The sequence below is a fragment of the Drosophila mauritiana genome, chromosome 3R (genome assembly GCF_004382145.1).
Source record: "Drosophila mauritiana strain mau12 chromosome 3R, ASM438214v1, whole genome shotgun sequence".
NCBI lineage: Eukaryota > Metazoa > Arthropoda > Insecta > Diptera > Drosophilidae > Drosophila > Drosophila mauritiana.
Genome location: NC_046670.1, coordinates 14,446,872 through 14,470,549, shown reverse-complemented (window position 1 = coordinate 14,470,549; position 23,678 = coordinate 14,446,872). Strand labels below are relative to the sequence as shown.

The window sequence follows — 23,678 nt, the reverse complement described above, 5'->3', positions numbered from 1 at the left end:
AGTGCTTATAATTCTTCTTTATACTTCTTGGCAAGCATTCGCCTCCGCCTCCTCGGTTCAACGATTTCCCCTCTTCGATTTTTTGTTTCTTGTTTTGTTTTCACTTGCTCTATACTCTTAAGGCCAACGAGCACTACAGGGCCCCCACATCTGTATGCTTTGTGACCGACTGGCGTCCAGTCGCTCCTCTGATGCTCCGTTTCCATCTAATCTGCAATGTTAGGCGCTCGCACGGTCAGTTGATTGCCTAGTGTTTAAATTTTGGACAAAACCTATAAGCGCTGGTGTTCAAATGTGTGTACATGTGTGTGCGTGGGTGGATGGTTGGTTGGTTGGTCGGTCGGTAGATATACATATGTGTATACGGGGGCTATTACAAATAAATATGTGGCTTTAATCATGGTATTTGTCAATGTGTTTGTAATTGCGATTTAAATCTCAATGGGTGTGGGGTGGAAGGGGAAAACTGCAGTCATCTGCTGGAAGGGATGTCGCAGGGGATGTCCTTTGATCGTGGCGCTGCTATTCCATTCCGAATTGCTGGTGGATTTTCTGGTGAATTTCGACTCGCCCCGGCTGCCGATGATAAAAGTGACCAAAAACATAGATAAGGTTGGGGTGAGAGTGTGATTCACTAGTTGGTTACTCTGCGTCAGCAGCCAATACTTACGTTTCATGCATCATTTGATGTGTTGTTTCAAAGGATTTTATTTCTGGCTGGTTGTGTGGTTGGGTTTGTGGTTGTTTTTGTCGTGTTTTTCTTTTGTATCTTGTTTGGATTTCTTATTGATCTGTTTTAGATAGAAAAAGACTGCTCGCGGTGCTGCAGTTGTGTGATATTACTTTTTACGCTTGTCAGCTGGCTTGAGGATTTGGAACGAGCACATCAGCGTGTCGTCCACGGACATCATGGCGCCGGCATTGTCGAACTCGCCGCAGTAGTTGGGCGCCGAGAACAGGGTGACCAGCATGCGTTTGGCAAAGAACTCGTACCCATCCTCAACGACCTGATGGGCTCGGCAGATGAGATCGAACTCGTGCTTCTGCAAAAACTTGGCCACCACCTCGGCACCGAAGGTGAAGCTAACGCCGCGGTCGTTTTCGCCCCAGCCCATGGTGTCCTTATCGGGATCGGACCACAGGAGATCGCACAGCAGTCCCTGGTCGGGCACATCGGTGGGCCGCATAATGCGACGGATCTGCTCCATCGAGGTCAAATCGGGACTGAGGCCGCCGTGGCAGCAGAAGATCTTCTCATCGACAATGGCTGCCACCGGCAGGCAGTTGAAGCAGTCAGTGAATGTCTTCCACAACTTGATGCTGTAGCGACGCTTGCATTCGTCGTAGAATCCGTATATGCGATTGATGCTGGCGCATTCGTGGTTGCCGCGCAGCAGGAAGAAATTCTCCGAGTATTTGATCTTGTAGGCGAGCAGCAGGCAGATCGTTTCCAGCGACTGCTTGCCGCGATCGACGTAGTCGCCGAGAAACAGGTAATTCGATTCCGGCGGAAAGCCGCCGTACTCGAACAGACGCAACAGATCGTAGTACTGTCCATGGATGTCGCCGCAAATCTTCAGCGGTGCCTCCAGCTCGAGCAGAATGGGCTGCGACAGGAAGATCTCGCGCGACTTCAAGCAGAGTCCCCGGATCTCGCCCTCGGAGAGCTGTACGTTTTTACCTGGCCGTGCCCCACGCACTTCGAGAAGTCGCGATATTATGCTGTCGATATTCATCACGTCGCCCATGTTTGCGTGCGAAAGTGTGGATCTGGTGCACTAGTGCTGCTGTTGGGTGTCGAGGTTACCGCGAACGATCGTTGGTAGCGCCGAAATAGCCTCGAAATGTTTAATTTCCCAAAACTATTTCTGCTAAATACTTTTCACAGCTAACAAGTATGAAAATTTCCTCGTATGCTGTTGCGTGAGTGCGTGCGGGATGGCGAGTGTGCTTCTGGCTAGCGTTGCCACACTGCCGGAAGTCGGGGATATGGCCAGATAATAGACGCCATCTTATCTAATCGATAACATGCCAAAATAGTGAATAATCGATAAAGTATTTGCATTCATATTAATCTTATTTCGTTAAGGCCATTTCCAATCCATTGCTAGAGTTCCGCAATAGCTCTACTTTTATATTTTCATTCTAAATGGGTATTCTCGACCCTATAGTTGCTCGAAACTGCTAAATCTCAAGCTTCGAAATTTTGTCGCACTGTTAGTAATCGATTAAACGCATGGCGTCCGTTTACTCCATTTGAGCGGTGTGGCAGCCCTGACGAGGGGGATACTAGCCATCCCGCTCGCACTCAGGCACGCCTGGCATGACTAACTGGGGACTAGAGGTGGGAGATTGATGCATTTGACGCTGCTATTCGATATCCCGGCAACGAGGGGTTATTTAAATACATTCGAAATTCAAAATAGCCAATAAGAATATTCGCTTGCAGAACGTAGGTTAATTCATTTTTTCTTATAGGAATAACTACCCACAAGAGTTATGATTAAAAATGCAAAATTTTCGTTAAATTCTCACAAAACTAAATGATATGACAATTATGCTATGAAAAGATTTTTCATGAAATGTGCTCATGTTTTGTTATCGATAAGTCGTTACTCTATGTATTTCCTGCCTACGCCCGCTAATCATTTAATTAACTGTTAAATAGGCGGGTTTCAATTTAATCAAAATGCTGTTAAACGATATTATAAGCGGAAAAGTAGTTGATTCCGTCTATATTATAGCGGAAATTGGCCAAAACCACCAAGGTTGTGTGGAAACAGCGAAGAAAATGATATGGGAGGCCAAGAAAGCCGGTTGCCACTGCGTCAAGTTTCAAAAATCCGATTTGCCAGCAAAGTTTACGAGATCCGCTCTAGATCGCGAATATACCAGCGATCACGCCTGGGGAAAAACCTACGGAGAGCACAAGGAGTATCTGGAGTTCTCTAAGGATCAGTATCTCCAGCTGCAGGCCCACTGCAAGGAGTTAAATGTGGACTTTACGGCTTCCGCCATGGATGAGGTTGATATTAATTGATAGTTAGAAATGACACAGTTTTTAAAAGTATATTTATAAGGGTGTTTTCAAGGGCTTTGATATTCATTCATGATTTACTTTTCCTTGCTTAAATATTTATTAATCACTCTAATATTATATGCATATATGGTTTCTTTAACAGAGATCGTTGGAGTTCCTTGCCGATCTAAATGTTCCCTTCATCAAAATTGGCTCCGGAGATGCAAACAACTTTCCGCTTCTCAAAAAGGCATCCAATTTGAACTTGCCCCTGGTGATCTCCACCGGAATGCAGACTATGCAAACTGTGGATAGGATTGTGCAAACTATGAGGGAGTCAGGAAAAGAGGACTACGCTCTAATGCACTGCGTTTCATCGTACCCAACTGACCCCGAAGATTGCAGCTTGCAGTTGATATCCGTCTTAAAGAGGCGATTTCCCAATGTGGATATTGGGTACTCGGGTCATGAGCTGGGAGTGGTCATTAGCCAGGCCGCCGTTTTGCTGGGCGCACGCATAGTGGAGCGCCACTTTACGCTGGACAAGAGTCAGAAGGGCTCCGATCATCGCTGCTCCCTGGAGCCGCAAGAACTAAAAGCTCTGACTACAGCCATTACCAACTTTAAACTCTCTTCAGTTCCCATGTCTCCAGAGGTAATAGTTCAAAAGTTAAATGGAGGTGAGGAACTAGAGGCAGCTCTTCAGCACGTTGAGTCTAAAACCATTTTACCCTGCGAGCTGCCCTGCCGAAATAAACTGGGTAAATCCATTGTGGCAGCTAGGAATCTCAATAAGGGTTACAGGTTGCAATTGGCAGATATGGCCATTAAAGTCAGTGAACCCACCGGCCTGACAGCGGAGGATTACCTGGACTTGGTAGGCAAGGAATTGGCAGACAATATTGGTGAGGATGAACCCATACTTGGGAGTAGTATAATCAATTGAATCATGGGTTTGAAATTTAAATACAATTGTAAATGAATAGCTTGGGCTGTATTACTCGGCGCCATCGTCGCTGCCGTCGTCTTCGTTCTCATTCTCGATCATTTCGATGTCCTCCTCGATGTCGCCCTCCTTTTTGTCCGTTGGCTTCTCGTAGACAGCGGTCAGCGGGGAAATGCACACTCCGTTCCAGACGGACATTTCACGCACAACGCTGGTGTTGCCTTCCAATCCCAAAATGTGTTTGTATCCGCCGTGGGCCAGCACGCGGAGCAGTGTCTGCGATGTGTAGCAGCACACATCTTGCTGCTCCAATGTCATGGCAGTGTGCACACGGATGTGTCCCGGCTCGGTGGGATCCGTGATGCCGGCCGAGCCGGGCAGGAAGAGTCCGGCGGAGAGCAGCTGAAAGACGCGACGGAAGGCCAGGTTGATGGGCAGTGCCTGTCGCGACGGGTTGTTCATGATGGCCAGATGGGCGATCAGGTCCAGCATCCAGGCGGAAAGCGGCGAAAAGGCGTCGAAGCGCCTGGTGAGATCCTTGAGAATACGAATGAGCACCTTTATAGAGGAATGGTGGGCATTTTCCTCGAACCACCGCGTGTGCCGAATGGCAGCCAGATGGCTCTGCATCAGCTTGTGATCCAAATGGATCTCCGGCTCCAGCTTGCGCAGATTCTGCGGCAAGGTGGCGATCAGAATGCGCACCTTGGCATGCACGTTTGCGATGTCGAAGCCGCGCTCATGGATCTGTACGGTGTGCTGATCGCCCTTGGTCAGGACTTCAGTCTTCATGCTGGCCTTCAGGTCGGCCTCCACTTTTTTGGCCAGCGCATCGACGGACTCCTTGGTGGGCAGTGTTTTGAGTATAACAACCACATCGGCTACATTGTTGCCCGTTAGTATGGTGCCCTTCTTGAAGGAGCCAACCTGACGCACTTCCTCCAGTTGCTGTGGAATAATCAGAACAGTCAAAACATGCAAATAAGAAGAAGTGGTGTAATGTACTTACACAAGTGGTCAGATCCCCGGGTGCAACCACCAGATTGTCGAGAACAGCCTGCACCTTTGTCACTAGATTGCCAATAGCCGTTTGCTCGCTGGGAGTGGGACTGAGGTCCTGGTTACGCTTCAGCAGCGCCTGAAATGCAGATTGTTTTCCCATTGCAAACACCTTGGAGACGCAAGTAATTTATTGATTTACCGCAGTCAGAGCAGAATCGTCAACGGCGCCGGCGGATGGAACTTTGGGGAAGAAGACCTCCGCGAGGGTCAGATCGAATGGGTGGCGCGGCACGAATGTCTTTTTGAACGGCGGACGTATGCCGCCGCGCATGGGGCGGCCACCTCGGAGAGCTCCGCGAACCATATTCCTGTGGGGATGAATTTTTAATTATTTTCGCAACGCCGCAGCGTTCTGTTTTGTTTAACAGATAGGTAAACAGTGTGACCGAAGCTGGACCGGTAAGAAACGACTTCAAACAAGGGCTAAACGCGTTTTCAAAGTATACCGCTTAATTAATATTTTTGAGGGCAAACAATTTGAAAAATTGAACATTTTACTACATTAGAATGCATAAATCGATTGGATAAAAATACGGAGACTGGTGTTTTTTAATCTGCATAATTTTGTAGTTGTAGCTAGTGCAAAAAGGCTTCAATCAGTTCCAGGAAAACGCTTTGTGCACAAGCAACGTTCTGATTTTTATGTTGATGGTCTTACCCTTTTGTTGTAAGAAATTCCAGCACTACAATTGACTTAAAAGCGCATAAAGTTATTCGTAAGTAGTTTGAAATCGCACTAGAGATGACTCCTAATGTTTATAGTTTTCAGAACTATGGATCTGGCGAATGTAGATCAAGGCCTCGTGAAGAACGAACCAACACAAGAAGACACTTTCGAGGAAGAATTAATCTTCATTTCTAACAGCGACTTTGAAGAGCTTGAAAACGAAATAAAGATCGAGGAATCCTGTATTTATGACAAAGATTTGGAGCCAGTTAAAAGCGTCCCGTCGAAGCTGAAGACATGTAAATCCAAAATAGCAGAGAAGCGCCTCTTGCGAAAGCGAACAGATACGTTTAAGTGTACCCAATGCCAAAAGGCGTTTACAAAAAAGGAAAACCTCGAATCACACTTGCGACTTCACGCAGAAGAACGTCCGTTCGAGTGCTCCCAGTGCTCTAAGAGCTTTAGACGCAGGTTGCATTACAAGCGACACTTGCTCCAACACGAGAAGCGACCTCATAGGTGTTCCCACTGCGCAAAGACCTTTACCCAGGATTCATCGCTTAAACAACATCTGCTTGAGCACACTGGAGAGCGGCACTTCAAGTGTTCCCAGTGCGCAACGTCGTTTGCACGAAAATCGTATCTTACGGTACACTTACGTACGCACAGTGAAGAACGACCCTTTGAGTGTACCCATTGCGAAAAGGCATTTAAAAGCAGTTCTCATCTCAAGGATCACTTGCGAACTCATAAGGAGGGACGGCCCTTTAAGTGTTCCCACTGCTCGAAGAGTTTTAAGCTCAGGTCAATTCTACAAAAGCACTTGCTGACGCACGCCGAACGATCCTTTAAGTGTACCCAGTGCCCGAAGACTTTTCTTCAGAATGATGGTTTGCAAATTCATTTGCGAATGCACGCGGGCGAAGACCCGTTCAAGTGTTCCCATTGCTCAGAGACCTTTGCAAAGAATTCGAGTCTTCAACTACACATACTTGAGCACGCAGGAAAAGAGCCCCTTAAGTGTTCCCAGTGCTCAGCCACCTTTGCCACGAGGTCACTTTACCGAGTCCACGTGCGTTCGCATACAAGAGAGCGGCAGTTTAAGTGCGCCGAATGCTCGAAATCTTTCTTCAAGAAGTCACATCTTGTGGAGCATCAGCAAGTACATACGGGAGAGCGACCCTTTAAGTGTGACCACTGCTCCAAGGACTTCAAATGTCGTACGCATCTTCGGGTGCATTTGCTTGATCATTCTGGAGAAAAGCCCCCCAAGTGTTCCCACTGCTCGAAGGAATTTAAGCTAAGCTCGCAACTGCTGGTGCACCTGCAAGAGCATACTGGAAAAAACCACTTCGAGTGTCCCCACTGCTCGAAGTCCTATACAACCAGCTCGTCTCTTCATATGCACTTGCGAACGCACACGGGAGAATTGCCCTTCAAGTGTTCCCACTGCTCCAAGGAGTTTGCGAGAAGCGCAGACCACGAGGAACACTTGCGAACGCATACGGGAGAAAAACCCTTCAAGTGTTCACACTGCTCAGCCCGATACACACAGAAGTCCAGTCTTGGGCGACACCTGCGGACAAACCACTGCGGCATAAACTCGGATTAAAACGAATTAGTTTAGAATTATCTTAGAAATAATGTAATGATAAGTAAAGTAGGCGAAAACAAATAAATGCGTTTCAATATTTTTTGAAGTTTTGATTTCCGAATGGTGTGCCCATTTGTTCAGTCCCCCTGATCGAGCTGAACCATATTTGGCATTCAGCATTCGGTCACACTGCCGCCCAATTGCTGTGTCATTTTTGTTTCTGTGCGAAATAAGTCGGCTTTTTCATTTTACACATCAAATCACTGCATTTGCGGCCCAGGAAATATGGCTACCGAACGCTATAGCTTTTCGTTGACCACGTTCAGGTGAGAGCATCGCTATAGCCCGAGCAGAGCATTCGCTTCGCCCCGCGCAACTCAACCTGCCGCCATGACTGGGCAATAAGTATAATTTTCAATCGTTTGCAGTCCTTCCGGAAAACTCGTCCAACTGGAGTATGCATTGGCGGCCGTATCCGGCGGAGCTCCCTCCGTGGGCATTATAGGTTAATATGACGACGTGCAGCCAGTCCTGTGCATTCAACTAAAACTCTTTCTTTTCTTTTTTTTTGACTGTAGCTTCCAACGGCGTCGTCATTGCCACAGAGAACAAACACAAGTCACCGCTGTATGAGCAGCACAGTGTACATCGCGTGGAGATGATCTACAACCACATCGGCATGGTGTACTCGGGAATGGGTCCGGACTACCGCCTGCTGGTCAAGCAGGCCCGCAAGATCGCCCAGACGTACTACCTGACCTACAAGGAGCCGATTCCAGTGTCGCAGCTGGTGCAGCGCGTGGCCACGCTCATGCAGGAGTACACTCAGTCCGGGTAAGTGTCCGCGCTGTCCTCCACTTTGAGTTCCCACGGATAATCGTATCCAATCCCACCAACAGTGGCGTTCGTCCCTTCGGCGTTTCCCTACTGATCTGCGGCTGGGACAATGATCGTCCGTATCTCTACCAATCCGATCCTTCGGGCGCCTACTTCGCCTGGAAGGCCACTGCCATGGGCAAGAACGCAGTGAACGGCAAAACTTTCCTGGAGAAGCGGTAAGCACCAATAATAGTACACCAATTAATGTCACAAGTCACACATATTGTCATCCACCTGCAGCTACAGCGAAGATCTGGAGCTGGACGACGCTGTTCACACCGCTATCCTTACGCTGAAAGAAGGTTTTGAGGGAAAAATGACTGCCGACAACATTGAGATTGGAATCTGCGATCAGAACGGATTCCAGCGCCTGGACCCCGCCTCCATCAAGGACTACTTGGCCAGCATCCCCTAAGCTTAAACGCCCCGCTAAGATTACCACAAGCTAAGCTTTCTTAATAAGTACGGGACATTAAAAAACAAATAAAATTTTACAACTGGTGTTATTTGATATTCCGATTTTTAATATATAAGACCTTAGTGGTTAAATTCACTTCGCTTCGATGGCCTCAACGTATCCGGCACAAGTTTCGGGGTCAAAAACGAATAGATTACGGTGAGGCGCTTCCAATTTAGTAACCACCTTGATGACCTCTTGGGCCACAACGCCGCCAACAACAGCGACCGCTGGCGAGATCTGCGCAAAAATAAGACCCAGAGCTTCGTCGCCCAGTATAGAGTTGGGCAGCAGTTCGTCGCGAATTCCGCGAAGCAATTCCAGGTCAGCTTCTCGAGTCTTGTAGCTGGGATCGCGCTTGTGGGTTGCGCGGAACTTTTGGAGCACACTTAACAGCAAAACACCCGGCCCATTGCGCTTCAATTTACGCAAATAACTAGGCTCGGTAACATCAAAATCAAGCCAGGCAGAGTAGCCGGGATATTCGACATCACGCTGCGTTGGAATGGACACCGTTTCATACTTCTTTTTCTTCTCCGAATTGGCCACGACCTTGTGCTTGATAACATCCCTGGAAAAAAGGTGGTCATTAAGTTAGCAAAAACTTAAATTCTGTTTCTAAGCAATGGTAGATAGTGGGACTTACTCAACGTAGCTGTGCTTCTGCAGACTGGCAAAGTAGAACCCGAAGGTGCCCCACACATCGGTGGCTATGAACTTGACGCCCAGGTCTCGGCAAATGGTGTCAATGCGCAACAGTTCCTCGTTCGTAGCGCCATTGACCACAACAACATCGAACTGTCCGAAGAACTCCGAGGCCTTCTCCTTTAAGGGCTCGTGGTCGGCGGAGATGTTCACCATGGGATTGAGAGCACGTGCCCGTGTTAATGATGCCTCGGCACGGTTGGTGTTCAGCGATTCACGGGGGGCAAGGAATTGCGAACAAAAGTCCTCCTCGGTTACGTTCTTGTCGTCCAGTAGCTTCACGGAGTTCACTCCGGACAGGATGATGTTCTTGGTTATCTCGGCGCCCAGGCCGCACAGTCCGGCGATGAGAATCTTGGCTGTGCGGAGGCTGAAATTAAAAATATATTTTAGCGCATTATAGCGCCATTGCGGAATGCCGGCTTTTTTGCACGCACCGTTTCTGAGATTCCAGACCCCAGAGTCGGATTTGTCTGTCGTACAGCTCGTTCTCCGCCTCCGTGAGCTCCACGGCTATCTCGCTGGTGTCCATATCCACGACCATTATTTATTTATCAAGTTTAAAATGTATTTTTCACAGCTTAATGCCAATTTTTTTGCAACAACTTCAGTGAGACGCCGCAAAAATACACTAACGCCTTACGAAAATGCCAAAACGCATCTTACAAAAGCAGTGCTGCCAACTGTTTCTGTACGTACTGAAGAAAACTTAATATAATACTTAAAATCTCTTAATATCTCTTTGTTAGGATATCCTAACATCTTATTAATCAAATAGAGTTGCATTATGTTAATAATTTACCGCCAAACCAACAAAGCTTAAAACTAGCTAAGCTTGGCGGGAAAAAGCTAACACAATAGGATTGCCACTAAATGGTGGCAGCTCTGTAAGACAATTACTATCGAATTGTTTTTACGAAATCTGACCAATATTTAATTTTCCGGTAAGTCTTTATGCTTGTTGCTCTCCGTTGTGCAGAATAATTGATTGTCATTTTGGCTTAGATCATGCTTCGCAAATTTGGCAGTCTGTTGGCCCAGCAGGTGGGTCAGCAAGCACGTTTCACCGCCGCGAGTCGCACATTTTCCTCGACAAAAGCGCTGCACAAAGGTATGTAAGTCGGCGAAAAAGCCGGTGACATAATGTGGACTACTACTTAAGTAGTAACCGTTCAATTGCTGCAGATCCAGCGACCCAGGAGGCAGAGGCTTCGCCACCGAAGAACATCTTGGTGGAAAAGGACAAGAACATCACGCTGATCGGCATCAATCGACCGCAGCAGCGCAATGCCATCGATTCTCTCACTGCATCGCAGCTTTGCGACGCCTTCGCCAATTTCGAGGCGGACGACACCTCGCCGGTGGCCGTGCTGTACGGCGTGGGCGGGTCCTTTTGCTCCGGCTTCGACATCCTAGAGATTAGCACCGACGAGAAGGAGGAGATCAGCGTAGACATCCTGATGCGACCGGAGGGCTCCGTGGGTCCCACGCGTCGCCAGATAAAGAAGCCGGTCGTTTGTGGCATCAATGGCTATTGCATAGCGAACGGTCTGGAACTGGCTCTCATGTGCGATCTGCGCGTGATGGAGGAGTCCGCGGTGCTGGGATTTTTCAATCGACGCTTTGGTGTGCCTATGCTCGATGCCGGCACCATTCGGCTGCCGGCCATGATTGGATTGTCTCGTGCCCTGGACCTGATACTCACGGGACGTCCGGTGGGCTCCCAAGAGGCTCACGACATTGGGCTGGTCAACAGGATTGTGCCCACGGGCACGGCCTTGGGCAATGCCCTGGAGCTGGCCACCTGTCTGGCCAAGTTCCCGCAACGCGCGCTCATCCACGATCGCAACTCGGTCTACTCGAGCACGTTCGAGACCTCAACGTTCCACCAGGCGGTGCAGAACGAGGTGATGTTCACGTCCCGCGAGATCATCGAGGACATGCAGAATGGCATCAAATGGTTTAACCAGAGTGAGTTGCTCCAGCACCAGTGACAGTACATTTTCTCAATCGCTTATTTTCATGCAGCCTTCAAACCGGACACCACGCATTCGTGGCTAAAGCGCGACCGCTCGATGGCCGACTGGGACGATGAGGAAGTGGCAGAGGCTGCTGCGCAGAAGGAAAAACTAAAGCAGGAGCAGGAGGCTGCTCTGGCTGAGGCCGAAAAGCAAAAGCAGGCGGAAAAAGCACAGAAGAAGTCGAAGAAGGCCGAGGAAAGTGCGGCTGAAAGTGTCGATAGTAAAGATCCCAAGGATAAGCCAAACGAAAAGTAGTTATGCCATATCCAAACAAAATTATCTGTTCCAAATCATTTAATTTAATTTTGTACATAACGCACCTATTACCAGTTTCAAACTGATTCATTCGACCTTTCTAACTTATTCAAATACATTGCCGTAAACGGTTCAAATGTGAATGGCTTTAATCTTATAATTTAACATTGAGGATATTTTGGAATGGCTTACTTATATTAGAAGCAAAAGAGTTATTTTGTGAATTCGTTCTTTGAACTTTGTAGTTTAATCTCTAGTAAGAGCTGGCACAGAGCTCTTTATATTAATTGTTCATAATCTCTCAAGCTTTATGATTTTCAACTGCCGCTTAAAGTTATTTCACTGAAATGTATATAAAAATGCATTCAGATTTCTTGATCACCCCTCGACATACAAGTGTATGTATGAACACTTCAAATGCCTATTACGACATCATTATTCGTTCTTGAACCGATACTACGCGATTCCGGCTCATTAATAAAGCGATTCAGGTCGTAACGAATGGACGTGAAGAAATCGGAACCACTTCGATATAAACAATGGCTTATAAGTTCACAGGGACTTAGGTTAATCTAAAACAAATATGATATTTTCATAAATCAATGTTGGTACCAAAAAGAAAACCGGAAATCTCTGGTAAAATCTAAATTCGAACTAGGATTGATTTTTCGAATCAAGTGTTTACAATTTCCATTAGCATTTTCATTTATGAGCTCGCCAGCTACCTACGACTGAAAAGGTTCTTCAGGTTCCGCCTATTCTAATACCACTGATCTGGGGTCATTCATAATTATGGATGCTTCTGCTTTATAGGCGAACCAAAGTCAAGTTCCTATTACGTGAGCTTATATGTTTGAGCTTCAGTGATTCCAATGGCAGAAGTAATAGTGCAAGTGTCAGATTCGGTCGGGCCAAGAAACAAGATTGCATCGTGCAAGGATATCAATCAAATTATTACGCATAACAAACGTTTTGATTCGTGATAAGGACTTAAGGATTAGTCCCTTAATTTCGAGAAAGGATAAGGGCGGTTCCCTGAACTACAAAACGGATAAGGACTGTTAACTTAAATACGATAAGGATAATAGTGCTAATCAGTGCAGTGATAGAAAGTGGACGATATGGCGCCTTACTCAAGGATATACCATCAGGATGAGTCCTCCAAAGAAACGGGTGTCCTTTTCGAGGACGATGCACAAACAGTCGACGGTGACCTGACCACCGACAGATTCCAGTTGAAACGAGCTGAGAAACGTCGGCTACCCCTAGTCTGGCGGAATATAATCCTGTTCGCATTGGTCCACCTGGCTGCTCTATATGGCCTGCACTCCATATTCACAAGGGCGAAACTGGCCACCACACTTTTCGGTTAGCTGAATGTACCTTCTAGTCTTGGATTATTTGCCTTCTAATCGGTTCCTTTGGTGCCCAAAAGCTGCCGTGTTGTATATCATTGGCATGCTGGGCGTTACAGCCGGTGCCCATCGTCTGTGGGCGCATCGCACCTACAAGGCCAAGTGGCCCCTGCGCCTGCTCCTGGTCATATTCAATACGATCGCCTTCCAGGATGCCGTCTACCACTGGGCCCGTGACCATCGCGTCCACCACAAATTCTCAGAAACTGATGCAGATCCACACAACGCCACCAGGGGATTTTTCTTCTCGCATGTGGGCTGGCTGCTCTGCAAGAAGCATCCGGATATCAAGGAAAAGGGAAGGGGACTGGACCTCTCTGATCTGCGCGCCGATCCCATCATGATGTTCCAACGAAAGTAATTATTTCACAGCTTTTCTGGGCTCAAAAGAATCTAAATGCAAATTAGGGTTCAAATTGAGGACTCATTTAATCAGTTATAAAAATCATTTATAGGCACTACTATATCCTCATGCCGCTGGCCTGCTTCGTTTTGCCCACCGTAATTCCAATGGTTTACTGGAATGAGACGCTGGCCTCCTCCTGGTTCGTGGCCACCATGTTTAGGTGGTGCTTCCAGCTGAACATGACCTGGCTGGTGAACAGCGCGGCCCACAAATTCGGAAATCGGCCATACGACAAGTAGGTAATCACTAGTTCTGGTAGTGAGTACTTTCATATTTATTATGTTGTTGCTATCTATCTATCCAGGAGCATGAATCCCACCCAGAATGCCTATGTATCGGCCTTCACCTTTGGCGAGGGATGGCACAACTACCATCACGCGTTTCCATGGGACTACAAGACGGCCGAATGGGGTCGCTACTCCCTGAACATAACGACAGCCTTCATCGACTTGTTCGCTAAGATCGGCTGGGCCTACGACCTCAAGACAGTGGCTCCCGACGTGATCCAGCGACGTGTGCTCCGCACTGGTGACGGTAGCCACGAACTGTGGGGCTGGGGCGATAAGGACTTGACAGCGGAAGATGCCAGGAACGTGCTCCTCGTGGATAAAAGTAGATGACGATTGATGTAGTACTCTCAAATGAAAAACTTATTAAGTACAAACTTTAAGCGATTTTCACTAAGATTAAATATATTGATCGGTTATATTCTAAAAGGAAACTACTATTGCCAAATTATCTTGCACGTCTAAAAATGGAAATCCAAACACAATGGGTAGCTGGTCTCTTATCATGTATTTATGATGGTCGCTACTAGTGTGTGCGAATTATAACTGATATTGCTTATCGAAATAGGGATTTCTTCGAGTGATCACGACCAGGCGGCTTGAGGTTTGAGTTGATCAGGTCGTATGCGATAAGACTAATCAGCAGGTGTCCGTCTGTAGGAAATTTTCAGTTTTATGGCGTCTGAGAAGGAATCATTTCGCATCTTTCTTGCACTTCAGTGTGTACAGGACTATGTCCGCCAGGGCCTTCGACTTGACACCCGCCTCCATCAGTTCCAGACAGAGATCGAAGGCGTTCTTGGACAAACGCGTGTGGGTGAGGGCCGACATGCCGTGCAGAGCGATCTGGAGAGGCGGCGCTGTGTGCAGGCAAAGGAAATTGCCAGTGTTGGTTGGCTCATATTTTAGCTGCGGTACGAGACTTGGTTCCGGATCGGTTTCTTGCGACATCATATATAGGGGTGTTATTTCTGAATGGACTGACAGTTTAAAACATGATATGCAGATGGCCATTCACGACAATAAAGATAAATCCGCCAGCCACGGACACTTTGTGCCAGAAACTTTCCTTCGAGGCCAAAGACGGATCATCCAAGGTTTGCAGGTCCCCATGCTGTAGGCCCGTCAGTCCCACGGTGGAGTTTTTCTGATAAGCCATGAGCTTCCCGCCGAACTTGTAGAAGACGATCCACAGATGCCGCTCCATATCCTTCCAGTTCAAGATGGTAAGCAGTAGGAACGCGACAACGGCGGTGCGTCGAGACCTCAGCACTATGAGCATCAGGGCACTGATCACATTGCACACCTGGAAATACTTGGCGAGGTTTCGCTGCGTCGGATTGAGGGCCATCCGCAGGTAACCCGCCAGCCAAAGCAGACCCGTGCCCACATAAATCATCTTTCTGGTCACAATCAGCGCCGAGCCAACAAATTGTCCAATCGCCATCAGGCTTATGCACACTCCAGCCGCAATCCGCCCGCATCCATAGTTAATGTTCAGAATGCTCTGCTCCAGTCGCCAGTTTTGGCAGATGTACATGGCATCCGCCAGAAAGCTGGACACGACCAGCATCCTGGACAGAGTTAAAAGCAGCACATTCACCATACGCTTGTGGTATACTTGGAAGGTTATAGGACCAATGCTCTTCATCCTTATCAACTTGACAAATAGCTTTAGGTAATATTCTAATATTGTTTTATTTTATTAATGTTTTATTAATGCTTTTTGCAAATCGGTAATAAAAAAAAAACTTTTCTATTTATTTTATATGCAACTTGACAACTTGAATGTCAAAACTAAAGTGGCACGCCTTTGAAAAGAGTTAATATGAACTGTTAAAATTACAAGAAATCTAACAAAATCGTAATGAATTTGATCACTCACAGAAAGGTTAATAATAAAATTAATAATTTACAGAAAATTTCCGTTAAACGTAAGATTTATATTTGTATGTATCGTATGTACATACATGTAAATTACAAACGACAGTTCACACTAATTTTAAACATAAAACTACTTCAAAGTTAAGTCATTTTGATTTTCAAAATGTCACAATAAATGTTTAATTTATTGGTCAATAAATAATAATAGCCGCTATAAATATAATCTGTAAAACCGCTGTAATAAAAACAGACTAGACAGACATCGATAAGATACGATAAAACACGCTATCGATACTCATCTAACGCATAACTAGTTGGACCGCTTTGCCATCACTAAACCAGGAGAACTTTGTTTCGCTGGAAATTGGCGTTAAAAATCTTTAAACTTTAGTAATTCACAGGATTTGGATAACATTTACGTAAGTTAAAAACAAACCAACAAAGATTAGATAAAGCATTACACATTTTAAGCAATTGTTGACATGCACGTGATCGCTAATCGGACACATCGCCGGCGTCTGTTTGAAAACTGATTAGAAATATGCCCGATTATCAACTAATGGAAATTTATTTAATAGATTATAGTTTTGCAAGTAGTACAATGCACCGCAAGTTGTTTACATGTGACCTTAGCGCGCGAACGCCCCGGTGACGTCACACCTCGTGTGCCTAATCCCCAAGCGATTTAACCCTTTTGAGGGGCATTCAGAACAACGCATACCGACATCCAATTGGAATCTGATTAATAAGTTCGAGTTAGTAATACTCTTACTAAGAACAGAGATTAATTTGCTAAGTATCTAGTTTAATATTTTAACTTCTCTTATATTTCATGATTAATAACGAACAACACTTGCTTCATAAACGCAATACATTTATTGGCAGTTTTTTAATAGTAAATACACATAAAGGGTCACCGAATGTCAGTGATTAACTTTGAAAACTAACGATTCTGTTCTTATTCTATTGACGTCCCCAGAATTACCATACATATATGTGTGGCATCTGGTGATGAGATTAAAAGGTTGCTAAAAATTTCTCTGTGATTATTTCCGTTCGATCGCACACAATTCAACAGATTTAAGGCTCATCGTTTTTTCAACTGCGCACTACGAAAACTTTGTTGTTTGATACAGAAATTTATGGATGTACATTAAAAGTCATACACACATGACCCCTTAATTATTAGAACGCAGTCCATTAAAAGTTTAGTTTCTTTTTAGTAACAATTTCACTTCGGACCTCTTAATAGAATTATTGTGTTTTAGAACTTTTTTAGTTATATACCTTAAAAGTTAAGTTAATATTTGAGTTACCTAGGTGTCAAGGCTGTTAGGTAATCTTTTAAAGCTTCGTTGTGCATTTTCTTTGGCGCAGCAATTCGTCTGAGTATTTCGTAGTCAATCGCGTTTGACATAAATATGCAATTAGATGGAAGTTTTGGATAAAATTCGCGTGTCACTTGAGCTCATCTTCTGAAATTCGAAAAAAAAAAACAAAAGAGCTATGCAAAATAGCCTTGTTTTCGTCCGACTTCAGTGGAATGAATATACATATGTAAAATTATGGGTCTAGGAGGTTGATCTGACCAACTGGTTTTGGACCGGCCAAAGTGCTAAACTAAAAACAGATTATGAGAGGCCAGGTGTATTCACGGCTAAACCATTATCTTGGAAAGCCCGCGAGCCGACCGGAGAACATCGATTAGATTGCCCAAAAAGTGTTCCCGACCTGCAGCTGGCTCCAAAGTGCGAAGGCTAACCCCAACAGCTGCGTTGGCTATCCCCATTTTTAACTTTCGGTAATTTTATTGTTGACATGCCTCATGGTAATTGACTCCAAAACTTCACCGCCTATTTCGGTTTCAATTACGCATTTCAGATATACATATTTAGTTACTAGGTACTAGGTATATAGAAAGTATTTGTCATTTCGCCGATGTTTACGATTTCATGAAGATTAGGGCGCCCGCCGGGGCTACGTGCATGCCGGTAATCTGGGGAACTCGGGAGAAGTAGCCGCCACCAAATGCACACGACGGCGGAGAAAAGCTCTGACGTTGTCCCGCCGATTTGCCTAATCGATTTGTTTTCGTTTTGGCAACCGTGCGAACGTTTGGTCAGTTCCAATCGAGTTCGTCTGGTGTGCGGACGTGTGCTTTCGCCACTCCTACACTAAAAAATATATTACAATCACATTGAAAGACCGATCGCAGAGTCCTCAGTACTCGGACTACCCAACCGACTGTGGAAAAGTGAAAAAAGTGCGAGTTTTTGGGAAGCTGAAGTAAAACAGGTTCGTTTTCCACCTGGCCACTTGTTGAGCCATTGCATCAGGATTGGTATATTGTAGACATATGCATAGTTCCCAGTGTTTACGTAAAACCCCAACTAGAAAATCGAGAAAAGCCAGCTAGAGATTTGGTTCGTTTAGCTTTCAATCTTTCAACCCGACTGCCATCAACTTTTGTGATTTTCATTTCGAGGGCCTCTGGCCAAACGATCTTGGTTCAAGTTTTTATTGTAGCGCTCACTCTTCGCTTGTCAAGGTTTTAGTTGGAAGGTTAGATTTGGTTATATTTCAAGTTGTTTCGTTGCTCAAAAACGCATGGAAACAAACATAAACTACTAGCTAGCTATCCTTCAAAGAACTTATTGAATTCGATTAGAGTGCGGAAAATGTAGGGCATTGTACCAGAATATGCGATATATTGATATGCCCAACTCATTTGGATGTTCGAGTTTTGCACTTTAATGCCCAATTAACATCCAATCGCATTTGCAAGGGCAATCGAAGTTCTGTACCCGACGCATTCACTGCTTCCGTGCTCTATTTGATTTATCATATGAATTAATTACTTCTTTCGTGCATTTTAACTAAGCTGGGCGTTCCCTCTTTTTTTACGGTGAATGAACTTTGACTGCAATTATGCATGGATACGCTTAAATTGCAAATTAAGTGCTTCGAATTTGCGAGAAATCATTTGTCACTCTTGCTGCGCTACAGTTCGTTCGAGCAGCGAACTAGTTTTCCAGTTAAAGTCTATTTGTCAAATTAGATAAAGTGCAAATACTCAGATGTCAGATACAACATCCTAAACAAATCGGCCGACACGAACTGTAGTTTAAAAAATAATTGCCAGAATTGGTGGCATGCTTAATTGTTAGGAACATCTCTAGCAACGCATTGTGCAAAAACATCATATATTTCGTAAGCTGCATAATTTATTTCCTTATATTACCTTACTAGGTCGAAGAAAATGAAAACATTACCGTTTTTATTTCAATTGCAAATTGATGACATAAAATTACTTAATTATCTACAACGATACAAACTTATTATTATTACAAAATGAGGTTTAAAGACAGAAGAAGTATTTTATTTACATTTCGAATTCTAAATATAACCATTCTATTAGTTTTGTTTAAATGACAGATCATTCAGTTCATCTGAACTTAAGAACGCGCTCCAGTTTTCTCAGCGTGTAATATCTCAGTGAAGCATCACGCTCTTGCAACGTGATAACGGGCCGCAACAATAACAAAAGGAAAACTACTCTCGCTCCATCTTGCTCTTTGCGCTTACTACCGCTCTCGTTCGCTCTTGTGTAAGCTCCCACGATGTCCGTTCGCGCAAGAAAGAAATAGAGATAAACGCAAGAAATTGGCAAAAGCAGCGGCAAATTTCAAGTTCAATGCGTGCCTCTGATAAATGGGCAATGTTTGCTGACTTTGTATTCGAATGTTTGCTGTCTTTTGGTGGCCTGTGGTCGGTTTTTACCGGTTTTCGCTCTCGTGGCTCAAAAGCATTCGGCTGTTTTGTTGACATGCTGGCGGCATTAGCTTTTTCTCTCTCCCTCTCTCACTGTCTCTGGCCCTTTCTTCTTTCGCCATGTTAAAAGCTTTTGCGGGTGATCTGCTGTTCTTGCATTACACATACATGTGTGTGAATGCGAAATTCTTCTTCTTGCCACCTAATCTGTTAAAAATCAGAGGCGTATGTAGGACTATTTTGAAGAAGGGCTCCTGAGGCACAAATACAATATACAACAAATGTGTAAAAAATAAAATGTGTCTTTTTTATGGGGTTTCCTTAAAGTAAACGAGTATGCTAACGAAACGAAATAAAAAGAATTCAAAAAGTGACGTTGATCAATGAGTTACATATTATTGTATGGAGTCCTTCATAAGAACCCCCGTTGCTGGCGCCACTGGCCGACATTCTTCTAATCTCCTTTCTCGTGTTCATTTCGCGTAAGCATCGTATGATTTGTAAGCTCTTGCTTGACCATAGGTTCACGTGTTAAACTGGCTAATGGCCCCATCCTGGGTTCGAAGTACGCAACTGTCCACTTTTGTAATAACCGCTCGTCTGATAAAGCCGCAATTAGCAGGTGATTCACATGCGATTGAATAGAGATTCGGACAGATTCGTCGGGTTGTTAAGGGCGACTCCTATTAGATACGGCCAAAGTCCCCCCGTCTAGAGTCTAGACATATCAAATCTAACCCTGACCTCAGCAATGGGCAAATAAAACCGCCCATTTGGCCAACATCTACCACATCTAATCTGCTAATGAGAATACGCACACACACCACACATATGTATGTATAGGCGCGCGCACGCACACACCTGCAAAAGCTTTAACTAATGTAAAGCTCACGAGCGAGCTTTTCGTGAAATGCTGCAGGTTCTTCGTCGTCGGCAATTTTTGCACATCAGTTTTTAAACCCAAGTTAACCGAAACGGCTTGTTAATTTCTAGCTGTGTCGTATAAAACACCTTTTTTTTTGGTGTAATCCAGGTAAAACAATAAATAGTGGTCTCAAGTGCAATTCCATCGAACTTGCGGCTGTTCACTTTTGCTGAACAGTTTGCAATTCTTGTTAATTTAACACTTTCTATGGCGTGGGAGTGTGTGTGTGTGTGAGTGTGTGTATAACAAAGCATGCTAAAGTTGATTGAAGAAGGAATTTTCCACGAAACGTGTCACAGCGTTCCTGGCTTCATTCGTAACCTTGAGCCAAGGTTTCCATCTGCTCAAGTTCCCAGTGACCCACAAAACACATGTTCCACATTCGGAAATCCACCTGGTGCTTGTTCCCACACCGGCTTTTTACATTATGCATGCCATGCGAATCCTGACACAAGGACGCGCAAGCAGCGTTTATTGATTTTTTCTCCCATTAGCCATTAACCGCTTAAAGCAACAGAAATCCGTATTAGGCAAGAATATATGTAGACAATATCAAAGGGTACTCAACTCAGCTCGACTGGACACCTCGGGGTCTGGCCATAAAGAGCCGCTCGGAGTCACCTAGCCAAAGCGTGTCAAGTTCAGTCATTCGGCTCACCTGGCTAATTGCCCAAGCCACCACCAAGCTGGCACACACACTAATTGCTCTTCTGTTTATGTCGTTACTAATTTGTTGGCTTTAACTTCTTTACTCGCACACCAGTTGATGCAAGATGCCGCCCAACGCCCAAGCCGGTGCCCAGTCCATCTCGGACTCGCTGATCGCAGCAGCTAGTGCCGCCGCCGACGCGGGTCAGAGCCCCACCAAGCTGCAGGAGGACTCCACCGGAGTGCTCTTCGAGTGCGATGTGGAGACCACCGACGGTGGTCTTGTCAAGGACATCACCGTGATGAAGAAGGCCGAGAAGCGCCGCCTGAAGCTCGTCTGGCGCAACATCATCGCCTTCGGTTACCTCCATCTGGCTGCCCTCTACGGAGCCTACCTTATGGTCGCCTCTGCCAAGTGGCAGACCTGCATCTTAGGTGAGTCAATAATTCATTAGAATAGAAGTAGAATCACATAAAGATCTCTATTATCTACACTCTGTATAATAGGAGGTTAAAAGATATAGTTTGGTGTCCAAAGATCAGTAAACTGCTATCAAGTAAAATGGTCATAATGTCAGATCTGCTTGGGCTATCCAAAATGCACTGTGGTTCATGTAACGAAATATTTCTAACTATTACTTAATGGCAAGATGTCAAGGTCATGACAATTAAGGAAATAATTACTCAATTGCTAGAATCACACTCTTCAAAGTAAAGTTTTAATGACAATGTCTTTTTGAAAAATTCATAAGACGCATTTCGCAGTGATACTGCGATACTGAGTTGATATCTCAATATTCAGCGTTCTGATGAAAATATGTATATATATATGTAAAAAGTAAAAGCAAACATTATGGAAATTTTATACTTTTGGTAAGGCACCGACAACCATGACAACCATTGCCATCTTCCTGTCGCGTGCCGAACCCTCGAACATATAGGGGTTATCTAAGGCTTGCGCCCTGATAACCTTCACAAAGTTGTTATTGTGGAAGTCCAGACTAAACATGGCACAGACGGCTGATCGTGCTTTCCATATATGCGATTACCTTAATGTGCAGGTGCTTATTTTTGTCGTAAATCAAATTACCCTATATTAAAACGATCACCTTTGCGATCGAACTTGGTAAGCATTATCAAATTGTTTGTGAAGTCACCAAGGATCTATGTTAATTAATTTAAGCTATTAAGTAAGGCTACTAGTAATGGATACTTTAAACTTAATTAAGCTATAATTTTTTGGACAACGTAAGCTAACCAACTGATTTCTTTTTTCAGCTTATTTCCTATACGTCGTTTCTGGCCTGGGCATTACCGCCGGTGCCCATCGTCTGTGGGCGCATCGCTCCTACAAGGCCAAGTGGCCCCTGCGAGTGATTCTGGTCATCTTCAACACGATCGCCTTCCAGGATGCCGCCTATCATTGGGCCCGTGACCATCGCGTCCACCACAAATACTCGGAGACTGATGCCGATCCCCACAATGCCACGCGTGGTTTCTTCTTCTCGCACGTTGGCTGGCTGCTGTGCAAGAAGCACCCGGAGGTGAAAGCCAAGGGCAAGGGTGTCGATCTATCCGATCTGCGCGCCGATCCCATTCTCATGTTCCAGAAGAAGTAAGTAAACTCAATTCGTTTCAGTCGCTTCAAATTCTAATGTGTTTATTCTATTGTCCAGATACTACATGATTTTGATGCCGATTGCTTGCTTCATCATCCCGACCGTGGTGCCCATGTACGCCTGGGGTGAATCCTTCATGAACGCCTGGTTTGTGGCCACCATGTTCCGCTGGTGTTTCATCCTGAACGTAACCTGGCTGGTGAACAGTGCTGCCCACAAGTTCGGTGGCCGTCCCTACGACAAGTAAGTGCTACGAGCTTCAACAACGTGTGGATGTGTACTTACAGATTTGTTCTTTTTAGATTTATCAACCCTTCGGAGAACATCTCGGTGGCTATCTTGGCCTTCGGAGAGGGATGGCATAACTACCATCACGTCTTCCCCTGGGACTACAAGACGGCCGAGTTTGGCAAATACTCGCTAAACTTCACTACCGCCTTCATCGATTTCTTCGCCAAGATCGGCTGGGCCTACGACCTCAAGACGGTGTCCACTGATATCATAAAGAAGCGTGTGAAGCGTACCGGTGACGGCACTCACGCCACGTGGGGATGGGGCGATGTGGACCAGCCCAAGGAGGAGATTGAGGATGCTGTCATTACACACAAAAAGAGCGAATAGGCAGGTTGAGCGTAGGGCCAATCATGGGAGGGTTTAGCAGAAAATCAATCAAATTCAAGTAAAGCAAAGAAACATAATTTTCCATTTTGCAAATGTCCGCGGAACATATTTCCTAACAGAGCAGAAGCCCATTTAATTAATTCTAAGATAAAGCGTTGATGATAACTGTTTGTTGTATCTCGAAAAACTTTATACCGTCTGTGTTAAACCAGCTCCGGAAATGTTTTTATTTCGCTCTCTTTTTAATGGGGAGACGCAAAACTAACTTTGTATTTATACACGCATATAATTGCTTAATACCTGGATATTTATGTACAATAGACGGCAATTGGAGCTTTTCATTCACTGTTATCTCAAAATCACTTTGTAATTTGAGAGAAATTTTCAGTTAAAAATCAAAAAAAAAAAAAAAAAAAAAAAAAAATTATACAAATGGAGGAAAACTTTCCGCTTCAAAGAAAAAGAAATACCTGCAAATGAAAGATTTTAGTATTTAG

The 23,678-nt window shown here is 45.1% G+C and overlaps 10 protein-coding genes across 14 annotated transcripts; 6 read left to right on the top strand and 4 right to left on the bottom strand.

Annotated features, from left to right (window-relative positions):
* Positions 1-362: 362 nt before the first annotated feature.
* On the bottom strand, positions 363-1,954 carry LOC117143646 (serine/threonine-protein phosphatase alpha-2 isoform). The gene is made up of 2 exons (XM_033308425.1): positions 671-1,954; positions 363-576 (listed from the first exon to the last, which is right to left on the bottom strand). The coding sequence occupies exon 1, from the start codon at positions 1,746-1,748 to the stop codon at positions 840-842; it is 909 nt and encodes a 302-aa protein (XP_033164316.1). The 5' UTR covers positions 1,749-1,954; the 3' UTR covers positions 363-576; positions 671-839.
* Positions 1,955-2,661: 707 nt separating this feature from the next.
* LOC117144841 (sialic acid synthase) lies at positions 2,662-3,974 on the top strand. Its single transcript, XM_033310237.1, has 2 exons — positions 2,662-3,025; positions 3,183-3,974. Exons 1-2 carry the CDS (start codon positions 2,690-2,692, stop codon positions 3,963-3,965), a joined length of 1,119 nt encoding a protein of 372 aa, XP_033166128.1. The 5' UTR covers positions 2,662-2,689; the 3' UTR covers positions 3,966-3,974.
* On the bottom strand, positions 3,922-5,412 carry LOC117144840 (interleukin enhancer-binding factor 2 homolog). Its single transcript, XM_033310236.1, has 3 exons — positions 5,167-5,412; positions 4,975-5,103; positions 3,922-4,913 (listed from the first exon to the last, which is right to left on the bottom strand). The coding sequence occupies exons 1-3, from the start codon at positions 5,329-5,331 to the stop codon at positions 4,017-4,019; spliced, it is 1,191 nt and encodes a 396-aa protein (XP_033166127.1). The 5' UTR covers positions 5,332-5,412; the 3' UTR covers positions 3,922-4,016.
* Positions 5,413-5,548: 136 nt separating this feature from the next.
* Positions 5,549-7,385, top strand: LOC117142507 (zinc finger protein OZF). 2 transcript variants are annotated; one of them, XM_033306543.1, is made up of 2 exons: positions 5,549-5,743; positions 5,797-7,385. In XM_033306543.1, the coding sequence occupies exon 2, from the start codon at positions 5,801-5,803 to the stop codon at positions 7,304-7,306; it is 1,506 nt and encodes a 501-aa protein (XP_033162434.1). In that variant the 5' UTR covers positions 5,549-5,743; positions 5,797-5,800; the 3' UTR covers positions 7,307-7,385. The 2 variants fall into 2 exon arrangements, with proteins under 2 accessions (XP_033162434.1, XP_033162435.1); XM_033306544.1 differs by having other exon boundaries at positions 5,790-7,385.
* Positions 7,386-7,473: 88 nt separating this feature from the next.
* Positions 7,474-8,678, top strand: LOC117142512 (proteasome subunit alpha type-2). Its single transcript, XM_033306550.1, has 5 exons — positions 7,474-7,614; positions 7,717-7,793; positions 7,867-8,122; positions 8,188-8,343; positions 8,408-8,678. Exons 1-5 carry the CDS (start codon positions 7,574-7,576, stop codon positions 8,580-8,582), a joined length of 705 nt encoding a protein of 234 aa, XP_033162441.1. The 5' UTR covers positions 7,474-7,573; the 3' UTR covers positions 8,583-8,678.
* On the bottom strand, positions 8,666-9,963 carry LOC117142511 (SUMO-activating enzyme subunit 1). The gene is made up of 3 exons (XM_033306548.1): positions 9,767-9,963; positions 9,271-9,699; positions 8,666-9,195 (listed from the first exon to the last, which is right to left on the bottom strand). Exons 1-3 carry the CDS (start codon positions 9,871-9,873, stop codon positions 8,718-8,720), a joined length of 1,014 nt encoding a protein of 337 aa, XP_033162439.1. The 5' UTR covers positions 9,874-9,963; the 3' UTR covers positions 8,666-8,717.
* Positions 9,964-10,170: 207 nt separating this feature from the next.
* LOC117142509 (probable enoyl-CoA hydratase echA8) lies at positions 10,171-11,748 on the top strand. Its single transcript, XM_033306545.1, has 4 exons — positions 10,171-10,273; positions 10,335-10,440; positions 10,515-11,300; positions 11,358-11,748. The coding sequence occupies exons 2-4, from the start codon at positions 10,338-10,340 to the stop codon at positions 11,603-11,605; spliced, it is 1,137 nt and encodes a 378-aa protein (XP_033162436.1). The 5' UTR covers positions 10,171-10,273; positions 10,335-10,337; the 3' UTR covers positions 11,606-11,748.
* An 80-nt stretch (positions 11,749-11,828) lies between these two features.
* Positions 11,829-14,090, top strand: LOC117142510 (acyl-CoA Delta(11) desaturase). Of its 2 annotated transcripts, none has more exons than XM_033306547.1 (4): positions 11,829-12,973; positions 13,041-13,377; positions 13,476-13,665; positions 13,731-13,823. In XM_033306547.1, exons 1-3 carry the CDS (start codon positions 12,727-12,729, stop codon positions 13,663-13,665), a joined length of 774 nt encoding a protein of 257 aa, XP_033162438.1. In that variant the 5' UTR covers positions 11,829-12,726; the 3' UTR covers positions 13,731-13,823. The 2 variants fall into 2 exon arrangements, with proteins under 2 accessions (XP_033162438.1, XP_033162437.1); XM_033306546.1 differs by having other exon boundaries at positions 12,727-12,973; positions 13,476-13,661; positions 13,731-14,090.
* Positions 14,091-14,683: 593 nt separating this feature from the next.
* On the bottom strand, positions 14,684-15,496 carry LOC117142513. Its single transcript, XM_033306551.1, has one exon. It carries the CDS (start codon positions 15,362-15,364, stop codon positions 14,702-14,704), a length of 663 nt encoding a protein of 220 aa, XP_033162442.1. The 5' UTR covers positions 15,365-15,496; the 3' UTR covers positions 14,684-14,701.
* Positions 15,497-15,916: 420 nt separating this feature from the next.
* On the top strand, positions 15,917-23,605 carry LOC117145473 (acyl-CoA Delta(11) desaturase). Of its 3 annotated transcripts, none has more exons than XM_033311148.1 (5): positions 15,917-16,016; positions 21,057-21,376; positions 22,220-22,556; positions 22,618-22,803; positions 22,863-23,605. In XM_033311148.1, the coding sequence occupies exons 2-5, from the start codon at positions 21,067-21,069 to the stop codon at positions 23,179-23,181; spliced, it is 1,152 nt and encodes a 383-aa protein (XP_033167039.1). In that variant the 5' UTR covers positions 15,917-16,016; positions 21,057-21,066; the 3' UTR covers positions 23,182-23,605. The 3 variants fall into 3 exon arrangements, with proteins under 3 accessions (XP_033167039.1, XP_033167038.1, XP_033167040.1); XM_033311147.1 differs by lacking the exon at positions 15,917-16,016 and adding an exon at positions 17,728-17,892; XM_033311149.1 differs by lacking the exon at positions 15,917-16,016 and adding an exon at positions 20,304-20,401.
* The last annotated feature ends 73 nt before the right edge of the window (positions 23,606-23,678 follow it).

What these genes read in the sequence shown, in the direction of transcription:
- LOC117142512 (XM_033306550.1), top strand. Translation starts at nt 7,574, where the DNA reads ATGGCTACCGAACGCTATAGCTTTTCGTTGACCACGTTCAG. An exon ending in TCCCTCCGTGGGCATTATAG is followed by an intron (nt 7,794 to 7,866) that starts GTTAATATGACG and finishes TTTTGACTGTAG; the next exon opens with CTTCCAACGGCGTCGTCATT. An exon ending in CAGGAGTACACTCAGTCCGG is followed by an intron (nt 8,123 to 8,187) that starts GTAAGTGTCCGC and finishes TCCCACCAACAG; the next exon opens with TGGCGTTCGTCCCTTCGGCG.
- LOC117144840 (XM_033310236.1), bottom strand. Translation starts at nt 5,331, where the DNA reads ATGGTTCGCGGAGCTCTCCGAGGTGGCCGCCCCATGCGCGGCGGCATA. An exon ending in ACGATTCTGCTCTGACTGCG is followed by an intron (nt 5,104 to 5,166) that starts GTAAATCAATAA and finishes TCTGCATTTCAG; the next exon opens with GCGCTGCTGAAGCGTAACCA. An exon ending in CCGGGGATCTGACCACTTGT is followed by an intron (nt 4,914 to 4,974) that starts GTAAGTACATTA and finishes ATTATTCCACAG; the next exon opens with CAACTGGAGGAAGTGCGTCA.
- LOC117144841 (XM_033310237.1), top strand. Translation starts at nt 2,690, where the DNA reads ATGCTGTTAAACGATATTATAAGCGGAAAAGTAGTTGATTCCGTCTAT. An exon ending in CGGCTTCCGCCATGGATGAG is followed by an intron (nt 3,026 to 3,182) that starts GTTGATATTAAT and finishes TTTCTTTAACAG; the next exon opens with AGATCGTTGGAGTTCCTTGC.
- LOC117143646 (XM_033308425.1), bottom strand. Translation starts at nt 1,748, where the DNA reads ATGGGCGACGTGATGAATATCGACAGCATAATATCGCGACTTCTCGAA.
- LOC117142510 (XM_033306546.1), top strand. Translation starts at nt 12,727, where the DNA reads ATGGCGCCTTACTCAAGGATATACCATCAGGATGAGTCCTCCAAAGAA. An exon ending in ACTGGCCACCACACTTTTCG is followed by an intron (nt 12,974 to 13,040) that starts GTTAGCTGAATG and finishes GGTGCCCAAAAG; the next exon opens with CTGCCGTGTTGTATATCATT. An exon ending in GGAAATCGGCCATACGACAA is followed by an intron (nt 13,662 to 13,730) that starts GTAGGTAATCAC and finishes CTATCTATCCAG; the next exon opens with GAGCATGAATCCCACCCAGA.
- LOC117142509 (XM_033306545.1), top strand. Translation starts at nt 10,338, where the DNA reads ATGCTTCGCAAATTTGGCAGTCTGTTGGCCCAGCAGGTGGGTCAGCAA. An exon ending in GACAAAAGCGCTGCACAAAG is followed by an intron (nt 10,441 to 10,514) that starts GTATGTAAGTCG and finishes CAATTGCTGCAG; the next exon opens with ATCCAGCGACCCAGGAGGCA. An exon ending in CATCAAATGGTTTAACCAGA is followed by an intron (nt 11,301 to 11,357) that starts GTGAGTTGCTCC and finishes ATTTTCATGCAG; the next exon opens with CCTTCAAACCGGACACCACG.
- LOC117142513 (XM_033306551.1), bottom strand. Translation starts at nt 15,364, where the DNA reads ATGAAGAGCATTGGTCCTATAACCTTCCAAGTATACCACAAGCGTATG.
- LOC117142507 (XM_033306543.1), top strand. Translation starts at nt 5,801, where the DNA reads ATGGATCTGGCGAATGTAGATCAAGGCCTCGTGAAGAACGAACCAACA.
- LOC117145473 (XM_033311148.1), top strand. Translation starts at nt 21,067, where the DNA reads ATGCCGCCCAACGCCCAAGCCGGTGCCCAGTCCATCTCGGACTCGCTG. An exon ending in GTGGCAGACCTGCATCTTAG is followed by an intron (nt 21,377 to 22,219) that starts GTGAGTCAATAA and finishes TTCTTTTTTCAG; the next exon opens with CTTATTTCCTATACGTCGTT. An exon ending in GGTGGCCGTCCCTACGACAA is followed by an intron (nt 22,804 to 22,862) that starts GTAAGTGCTACG and finishes TGTTCTTTTTAG; the next exon opens with ATTTATCAACCCTTCGGAGA.
- LOC117142511 (XM_033306548.1), bottom strand. Translation starts at nt 9,873, where the DNA reads ATGGTCGTGGATATGGACACCAGCGAGATAGCCGTGGAGCTCACGGAG. An exon ending in GGTCTGGAATCTCAGAAACG is followed by an intron (nt 9,700 to 9,766) that starts GTGCGTGCAAAA and finishes TTTTAATTTCAG; the next exon opens with CCTCCGCACAGCCAAGATTC. An exon ending in CAGAAGCACAGCTACGTTGA is followed by an intron (nt 9,196 to 9,270) that starts GTAAGTCCCACT and finishes CCTTTTTTCCAG; the next exon opens with GGATGTTATCAAGCACAAGG.